This window comes from Triticum urartu, chromosome 2, assembly GCF_003073215.2.
Source record: "Triticum urartu cultivar G1812 chromosome 2, Tu2.1, whole genome shotgun sequence".
Taxonomy (NCBI): domain Eukaryota; kingdom Viridiplantae; phylum Streptophyta; class Magnoliopsida; order Poales; family Poaceae; genus Triticum; species Triticum urartu.
In genome coordinates this window covers 41,801,768-41,811,361 of record NC_053023.1, presented here as the reverse complement: position 1 = coordinate 41,811,361, position 9,594 = coordinate 41,801,768, and the positions used below count along the sequence as shown (strand labels likewise).

Genomic DNA, 9,594 nt, shown 5'->3' with positions numbered 1-9,594 from the left:
GCGTTACTCTGGATGGCGCGTCGGGTTCGGGCTTTGAAGTTGATGTGGCAAATTGTGACAACGAAACCCAATACATGGAGGATGTTCGCCAGCCATCTTGAACATTGGGTTGATGTGACTCTAGTATGCAGGAATAGGAGCATCCGTCATCGACAAATTTTAGTGTTCTGCAGACGCAGACATGTTGCCCTTCAATGCTATGATTGGCATCGGTGGCGGCGGCGAACTTGTACTGGACATTGTCGAAGACGGTGATGCACCATGGACAGCAGCACCTTGAGCGGTTGAGCTTGACTGACTAGCATAACACACAATTAGGATGACACAAGGTGTGGATGTGCACGAAAGCAGTAGTCACAAACTCGAACGCACCACCGTGTCCGTCATTTTATCGACCGGCTTGCGGGTATCGCCATGACGGATGCAAGTGTGTATTTTGCAAAAAAAAAACAAGAAAGTCCAACATGTTTGTTGCATGAAAAATGTACCAATGTGCACCTGACGTGCAAGTTCTATGATTAGTTAGGGCGTTTGGTTACCTGCACCATTTTTTCAACGTTGCACGGAAAACACAGGTTAGGCTATGTAGAACATGGTTGAAAAGATACATGCCAAAATACGACGTTTGCATGTTGATTGATTACCTGCATATAGGTTGCCTGCATCGTGGAAGCCTCCTCTACCCAGTGTTTGGTTGCATATATGCATCATGAATAGGAGTTAAAATCTGCAATGAACAGAGAGGTTAAAGTAGAATATTCACTGCCACTATGACCGAAACCGAGTCTGATCTCTGGTGGCTCCTCCTCCACTGGCTCACTGGCACTTTCACCGCCAGCGCGAGGGGCTATCACGCACGTCCATGGCGCCCGCCTGCGTGCTCACCACCATCGCCATCCTCGATGCACTCCTCTTCTTTGTCCTCCTGCTGCTTAGTTGCACCATGGAGCTACGTTTCACGACCAACTATGTGATGGTCAACTACGTCCCGCCCCTACCTCGGGCAACGCCGTTGCTGCCGCCTTCCGGGGCACCTTCCTGCCGCTCCTGGCCGTGCTACCCGGAGCCTCTGCCTGGGCGACCCCGAGCCGAGAGACTGCCTGGCTTGCCTCGCCGCGGCCGCCAAGAAGCTCACCGGCTGCGGCGCAAGCACGCGGGCCGGTGTCTGGAGGAGCAAGGGCTGCTTCCTGGCCTACATCAACAACAACACCTCCTCTACACACGAAGATGCCTTCCACGACGTCATCTCCTCGAGCGAGGAGGTCTACTCCGCAGTCATCTCCATCGACGATGGCACGTTGCCCTCCAACCTCCACAGACTGTCACATGTAGATCTACTCATGTATAATTACTAAAACAGAAAACGCACAATAAGAAAGTCGAGTGAAACAACGAGGGGAAACTACTCCTCAAAGGGAACTTCAAACGGTCGTCTATGTCTCACGAATTTGTCAAAATTCATCAAAAATATATTCAAATATGAACTTGAAATTTAACATATAGAGTGAATGAAACTACGATCCAATCGCCTGAATGGAATCAGAGCATCGAGGAGCATATGTTTTGTGTACAGCTTATCGCGAATCGAAACACGATGTGAATGTTTCCAGCGATGCGGGCAAAATGGTGCTTTAAGAACCATGCGATGCAGGTGCAACGGTGCTTACATATAATCAAACAGCCCAACATGAAAAAAAGTTGCATCCAACGGGCCTGGTTGGGCCGGATACAGCGTACCAAATGCGCCCTTGATATCACTTTTCAATTTCTACTTTAAATAATTTGGGACTTCAAAAAATTTCTACCATTTCAAAAAAACTGAGAATTTTGAAATAAAATGTTCAAGAAAACATTAAATGTTAGTAAATTCAAAAAATGCTCGGGGATTTTTCTAAAAATGTTAGCGTGTTAAAAAAATGTTCACAATTTTGAAAACAATGTTCGTAAAATAAAAAAGTGTGTGTATTAAAAATTGTTAATGAAATTGAACAAAATGTTTGCTAACCAAAAATGTTCATGAATTTCAAAAAATGTCCTAAAAATTTAAAAACAATTCCTGAATTACAAAAGAGTTTATTGATTCATAAAGTTTTTGCAGATTCAAAAAATGTTCAGTCATTTAAAAAAATCATGAATTTCAAAAAACAACCACCAATTTGGAAAAGAATGTTTGTCTCTTCTAGAATTGTTCGCCGATTCAAAAGAAAATGCTTAAAAATGTTCACAATTTAGAAAAATGTTTGCAAATAGTGAAAGAAAGTTCATGATTTTTAGTTATGTTCCCAAATTTGTAAAAATATTCACAAATGATTGAAGGTATGTAGTTAAACAGTAATGCTTCTGATTCTTTGTGACTATATACCCGCGTGAATTTTTGAAGAATTTACTGGGGTGTAGATCGGAATATTATATTATGTTTTGAAAAAACATTTCTTGAAATTCAGAAAAATTCTTTGCATTACCCAGTTTTTTACCACCATGATATTTTTTGAAAATGTAAACATTTCTTCAATTTTTGAATAAATTTTAAAAAGGGAACGTTTTGTTGCATTTGTGAACAAATTTCCAAAATCATGCGATGAGATGTGAACAAAATGTGGTCATAGCCATTGGAGAATAGAGATTATGTTTTTTTTCTCCCGTTGCAACGCACGGGTCCTTTTGCTAGTAATAATAAGGAAAACACTATCGCTCAACCGACGGATGTTTGTGTGGGCATCCATCTTCTCCGTAGCTGTCGGATTTTATGTTTATTGTGCGGCTAATGGTCCACTAGTCTAATAATACCTTGCGAAGAGAGTATAACATGGTCCCCACATTTCTTCTAAACCTCGATCCGTGCGCCTGCTGGCCGGCGGTGGCACTGTCCGGATGTCGTAATGCGTCGGTGGGCATTTTGAAGGATGTGCGAATATGTGGGCGATAAAGATAATTGACAAGCTCTGTAGATATTTCTTATGGACTGCGGATGAGAAGGCGAACGGGAGCAAGTGTCTCGACAATTCGAGGAGAATCTGTTCCCCCAAGAATGTTGGTGGCTTCGGAATCAAGAACATCAAAAGCAGAGCGCTTCGGCTAAGAAGGGCTTGGCTCGAATGGGGCCATGACTTGAGGCCATGGAGGGGGGCTGGTACGTCTCCAACATATCTATAATATTTGAGTGTTTCATGCTATTATATTACCATTCTTGGATACTTTATATGCAATTTTATATCATTTTGGGGGACTAACCTATTAGCTCGGTGCCTAGTGCCAGTTATTGATTTGTGTTTGTTTTTGGTTTTACAGAAAATCCATACCAAACAGAGTTCAAACGCAATGATTTTTTTTACGATATTCTTTTGGACATTAGAGAACCTAGAAGCTTCGAGGGTGGACTAGAAGACATGCGAGGATATGGAAAGGCAACAGGGTGTGAGCCCTGCGGGGTAGGCACACCCTGATGTGTTGTGGGCCTCTTGTGTCTCCATCTGACCTAATTCCACTTCTATAAAATCTTATATATCCCAAAACCCCCGAAGAGCCACCTGAAACAATTTTTTCACCGCCGCAAGTCTCCGTTCTTCTGCGATCCCATGGGGAGGCCTTTTCCGGTACTCTGCTGGAGGGGGCATCGTTCACGAAGGGCTTCTACATCAACCTTGTTATCCTTCCTATGATGTGTGAATAGATCACCATAGACCTACGGGTCCACAACTAGTAGCTAGATGGCTTTCTCTCTCTATTTGAACTTCAAGACAATGTTTTGTTTGGAGATCGATTCGATATAATCTTCTTATGCGGTGTGTTTTTTGGGATTCGATGAATTATGGGTTTATGATCAGATTATTTATCGAAAGTAATTGAGTCTTTTATGAACTTTATTATGTATGATTGTTATAGCTATGTAATGATTTTCGATATTGGGTTTTATTTGGCCAAGTTGATCTATCGATCTTCAGTGGAAGTGGTGCATAGTAGTGGGTTCAATCTTGTGGTATCCTCACCTCGTGATAGAAGGGGTAGCGACGCACGTATTGTATTGTTGCTACTAAGGATAAAATGACTGTGGGGGGGGGGGGGGTTGACGGGGCATTGATATATAGACCGAAGGTGTAGTATATTCAACAGAACCAAAAGAGGGCTAAATACTTATAAAAAGTAATGCAAGGAGCAAAATAAAATCATATATGAAGGGCCATAGTGTAAAACATGTGGATGACAACATTCTTATTTCTCGAGTCAAAAATAAAAAACATTGGATGGTCACAGCAAAGTTATTTGCTATTCACTCAAAGAGCATGATCGAGGTGTGGCCCCGTGCATGTGCATAGTATACTTTGGACCAACTGTATTAGAAATTTTATTGTAATAAATGCTCGTGTTAATTATTTTCTTATTTTACCTCATACCTTTTAAACTGGCATGACAATTGTCATAGCAACCGGTGTGTCACCCCTTCGTTGCTCAAAGGTGTGACACTTGTATAACAGGCTAAAATAAAGGTTGGATACAACTTTTCCGTTTCCGTCTCCTCATCCGTCCATCCTCCATAGCGTATCGCATTAATTTCTGCAAGGTAATTGCTTTTCTATATCGCGTCCTCTTCGTTCATGCTCCTCCAAAGAAACAAAAGGTAAGCTTTATTCCACCGATTTTTGTCCATGTGTCCTGTACACCTACACCAAGTAATATTGCACCATATATGTCCATCTGGTGCATGCAACTTTCCTTTTTGCCACGCAACTTTCCTTTTTTGCCCTCTGCTGGTGCGCGTGCAATGCATGATATTAATTTCTGAGTTGTGCATTGTATATGTACTTTCGCACTTCGTGCTTTGATTTGCTTCAACTCAATTCTTCTACTACTCCTTAATTTGCTTACGATATGTTTTCTAGATCATTGTCAATCATATATGTTGTGTAGGCGGGATGTTTTGGCATAGAGCACCCTTTGGGATGGGTCAAACCATAGGATATGCACCCAAAAAGCCATATGATGATGTGTGGCATGTACATACAACTCTTCATGATCGACTCCCAGGATAGTGTTGCGAGCGAGGCCAGGAGGCCACTATTCGGTGCAGCAAGGAATTGGCCGGTGCAATCCTCATACTCTAGGAAGATAGAAAAAACAAGATTTTTTTAAGTTGAAAAAAGCAAGAATTTCTGACAAGTAGACATACACTAGACATGGGGAGCAAAATAGACAACCAGACAACAAATGTCTCCTTTTATTTGAAGTTCAGAGAGCACATATAAATCTCTGTCTATAATGGCAATAAAAAGCACACACTGATAGGCGAATAAGCAAAATATTTGAGAAACAGTGGTTCATGAATGGAAAGTTGAGGCTAGACTTCATCATATCCTGCTACCAGCTTCAGTCGTACATTGTCAGGTCGATCACCTCCGATTTTTCCATAGCAATGACAGGAGCCTCTCCACTTGTTATACATATATCCTCCATAGGCACGATGTTCACCGACGTAGCACATCTAGTAGAGGTAGAGCCACTGGTGTCTCCCTGGCTACTGCCCTCCAAAGACCCCATTTTCTTTGCGCAAGAAGATTTTCTAGCCTTACCCTTGTGTTTAGCGCCATTCAGGCCATCAGAGTTTGTAGGATCAACCCGACACCGCTTGGCATCAGGTGAGCTATCGCCACAGGACATGCCATCTCCCTCCTCTATAACTGGCTTTGCAGCTTCATCAGTAGGACCCTTGTTCTTTTTAGCTTGCTCCTCCAGTCTTTTTTCCTTGAAAGAGTAGCTATGGTCCAGGAACCTCTTCCATTGAGGAGTAGAGTTTGCAGTTTCATCATCACCTTCCTCCCAAGGCTGCAACAGTCCTGGGCTTGGTGCGGCCAGCTCTGCGGCTGTGAGTGTTGCGGCCGCCGCCGTCTGTCTAGATTGCTCACCCATCTTCTGAGCCTTCTGTTTGGAAGAGCTCCCACCATCCTTCTTCATTGCAGATTGCCGGATGCCCTTCTGCTTCTTCAGGTCAAGGGTTATCTTGGCTGCAACATCTTTTCTTGCATCTAGAGGTATCCATTGCTCCTCACGCCACTCAAATGACTTTCGTAGAGAGTTTACTTTGAGCTCCACAAGTATCCCCTCCCCTGGAAATTTCGCAAGCATGCATGCATGCATCAGGAAGAGCTCCTGTCCGGATATATACTACTATTAACTGCTAGCTAGGTGATCAAGAGAGTAGACAGGCAGTTCACCTTGGAGATAAACTAGGATGTGATCAACATTGTCCTCCTGCAACACGATCCCCTCCCACCATCCTCCATTTAGCCACGCGTCGACGATGACCCCGACAGCCACCGGAGGCTCGACCTTCCTGTAGCATGTTGGGAGCTGTGGGCGGAGCATGGGCCTTTCAGTAAGGCGTATGCCTAGGTGGTCAGGTTCAGCAATTCTTGCAACTTTGAGCCATTCCTACAAAACAAAAAAAACTCATGTTGAGTACATACATCTTAATCATGAAAACATGCAAGATACTACCAGAGAGAGAAGAGAAAGACCAACCTTGAGTTGTCCTTTATCCTTAGAATTCAAAAGGTCTTGGTACCGCACCCTGACCTTGTTATCTTTCTCCCTCCTCCTGAGTACCACACATTTGAACCAACAGCCCCTCACGCCGCTGTCTTGGCACAGGGCTTCAAGACAGCAACCAGGCTGGAACATCTTCTCAGGGGTCACCATGGTTGATGCATCATTGGCTGCCGCATTACTAGTACCAGTACCACTTGGTGGCGGCTGATTCTGCGTGGTGGTCTGATAGTTCACCATGCTATAGGGAATGAAATTGCTTTCGATAGTCTGGTCATTGGTGACACTTTGTGGAGTTGCAGTGCATGGAGGGGGCATCTCCTTCTGCTCCTGCTTTTGCTTCTCCATGGTTTTATCAACGATAACAGAGCTGGAAGCAGTTCTGCTACAGGGAGGGGGCATTTCCTTCTGATTCTGTTTCTGCTTATCCATGGTTTCGTCAACGATAACAGAGCTGGAAGTAGTTGCGCTGCATGGAGGGGGGTTCTGCTTCTGCTTCTCCATGGTCTTGTCATCAATAATATAGCTAGAAGGAGTTGCGCTGCATGGAGGAGACTTCTGCTTCTGCTTCTCCATGGTTTCATCACCGATAATAGAGCTGGAACTGAAAGGAGTTGCATTGCATGCAGGTGGCTTCCGCTTCTGCATGGTTTTGTCACTGAAGACAGTGCTGGAAGAACCAACATGGTTCTCGGCGGCCATGCCAGTAATTTCAGCTTTACCTTTGTTATTGCGTGGCTTGGCCAGCACCGCTGTGGACGAGGATACGGCAACAATTTCCTTTACGATCTCCTGGTTTGCATATCCTTGCAGCTGCGTGATGTCAAAGGGTCCGACAATGTCATCTTCGATCTGCCGACTGCATACATAGGGCTGCCAGCTGCTGTGCTCTCCACTTATTTTGTTGAACATGTCAAAGTGTTGTGGATTCAGGACCGCGGCCACCCCCTCCACAAATTGAACCCTCAGATCTTGCAACCCATAGCCAAATAAGATCTCCTTGCGATAAAGATCGGGGGGAAATACAACACCCTGTTCACCGTCAGGTTCCTCAAACCATCGTACCAACACCATGTTCTTGGCGCTACTATCTTCATACATGTCTTCCACATAGGCAACATGGCTCTCTCTCCCTCCACTCTTGATGAACACAAAATCATGAACCTACAAAGACATATAACGCGCAACACAATTAATAAGAGATGTAAACCAAGATATATAGATCCGTCCGTATGTGAAAAAAAACAAGAAAACAAGCGGACCGTCGGTGAACACGTACCGAAATTCTCATTCCCTCTCGGCAAAAGGATTTGTAATGCTTCCGATGCTGATCAAGATGGGGCAGTTTGCATATCCATGTGAACCCTTCTTTGTTCTCCCCAGCAGCAGCAAGTGTTGAGAGGGTATCCTAAATGAACAATAGACATTAGTTTCATTAGGAGGAAGCATTTCTCAGGAAGACTCTTGTGAGATAGTATGTACCTTAGATGCACCATCATGGTTGTCAGGACAAGTGAATCCAAAGGCTCCATATGGAGGATCTACAAAGACAACAACAATGGAAGGCAAGTTAGTCAATTTCTATCCACATCATGTTGGCCTGACAAAACCAACACAAGAGGAAACACATAAGTTAACAAAACACTAATCTAAAAAAGCTAACCAAACACAAAAGGAAAGAAACACATAGACCATATCTAGAAAATTACCAAACATATACATCAGGAATTAAACAAGCCAAGATAAAACACATATAAGGTGATGCGCGAGAAAAGGAGTTGATCTAAAAAATTAGACAAAAGATATCTAACAATAAGTTATGTGTCGTCTTGACAAAAAGGAGTGGATCTATTAAATTAGTCAAATTCCCAAAGAGTAGTGCTAATAAAGGAAGGGGATAGAAGGATAGCCCTGCAAGATAGTCATAGATATTGGCACTGAACAAAAATGTGATGAAACATGAGAAGATACTAATCTGGCTGGACATAGGAGCAACATGTGTATTAACGCTAAAAATCTTCCAAACATTCAGATCCAAACATTAGAAACACAAGATCGGATCTTGCGTTCAAGATGTAAACACATACTAAACACTAACCAAACATTCAGATCGACCGTCGGAGATGGACGCTGAAAATTCTAGTTGCCTGATCTGTTAGCTTAATCATATGGTACTAAAATCATGAGAAAATTTCACCACTAGGGCATGGAAAAAAGGAACACGTAGTACCTAAGACGAGCGAGGTGAGCCAGTCCATGACCTCCTTCCTGGACTTCCACCTGAGCTGAGTGGTCTCCATCGCCAGCGTCACCACCCTAGCGGACGCCGACCCAGACTCCAGCGCCGTCTTGAGGGACTGCAGGAACTCCAAGTCCGCCGAGTAGGCTATGTTCCCAGGTCCCCAATACTTACCCACCACCGCCAGATCCCTCTTGCTCTTACCGCCATCTTGGGGCGGCACAGAGCGGAGGAAGTAGCACACCTTGCACTCCTCGCCGTCGTTGTCCTCCATCACGATCTCCTCCTCCCACCCGGCCCAGCCCCTCATTGCCATCTTGGCATTACCCTCATCCACCACAGCTGCCGAAGAGCACGAGCTACTCATGGCCTTCTCACCTGGCTGGCGGTGGACGATAGCGAAACAGGGAAGTGGTGGAGGGTGGAGGGTGCTTCAATCAGGAGGGGGCTAGGGGCAGGGGGCTCGTTAGGGACTACTATTTCTAGAAAAAATTGTTGTTCCTGTGAATGCACTATTTGAGAGATGGGGCATTGGGGGGATTTCATAGGAGGAAATGCTGGTGGGTTTGCGGAGGGTGCCCTCAACTTCTGAGGATTTCCAATTCGGGTGAAGCTTGCCCAAAGCTGGGATGTGGAAGTTTAGTCCTCCCTCTAAGAAATGTGGTAGTTTGGTCCTCGTTCTATTGGGTAGTCCTGTCCAAGGGCTCCGGGCGTGTTGCATCCATGGTAAAAATTGCGAGTATGGTATGTGATTGGGATGGGGATGATATATGTCACGAGATATGCTCTATGATAGATATACAATCTTTGTTTTGGGC

At 44.3% G+C, this 9,594-nt stretch overlaps 1 protein-coding gene across 1 annotated transcript; it reads right to left on the bottom strand.

Moving 5' to 3' along the window:
- Nucleotides 1-5,178: 5,178 nt before the first annotated feature.
- On the bottom strand, nucleotides 5,179-9,274 carry LOC125540932. Its single transcript, XM_048704452.1, has 6 exons — nucleotides 8,768-9,274; nucleotides 8,020-8,078; nucleotides 7,817-7,945; nucleotides 6,514-7,701; nucleotides 6,207-6,423; nucleotides 5,179-6,098 (listed from the first exon to the last, which is right to left on the bottom strand). Exons 1-6 carry the CDS (start codon nucleotides 9,141-9,143, stop codon nucleotides 5,362-5,364), a joined length of 2,706 nt encoding a protein of 901 aa, XP_048560409.1. The 5' UTR covers nucleotides 9,144-9,274; the 3' UTR covers nucleotides 5,179-5,361.
- Nucleotides 9,275-9,594: the final 320 nt, after the last annotated feature.

Excerpts from the sequence above, each read along its gene's own strand:
- LOC125540932 (XM_048704452.1), bottom strand. The coding sequence starts at position 9,143 with ATGAGTAGCTCGTGCTCTTCGGCAGCTGTGGTGGATGAGGGTAATGCC. Across the intron at positions 7,702-7,816 it reads GAGAGGGAATGAGAATTTCG|GTTCATGATTTTGTGTTCAT; the intron begins GTACGTGTTCAC and ends ATGTCTTTGTAG. Across the intron at positions 6,424-6,513 it reads AGGATAAAGGACAACTCAAG|GAATGGCTCAAAGTTGCAAG; the intron begins GTTGGTCTTTCT and ends TTTGTTTTGTAG.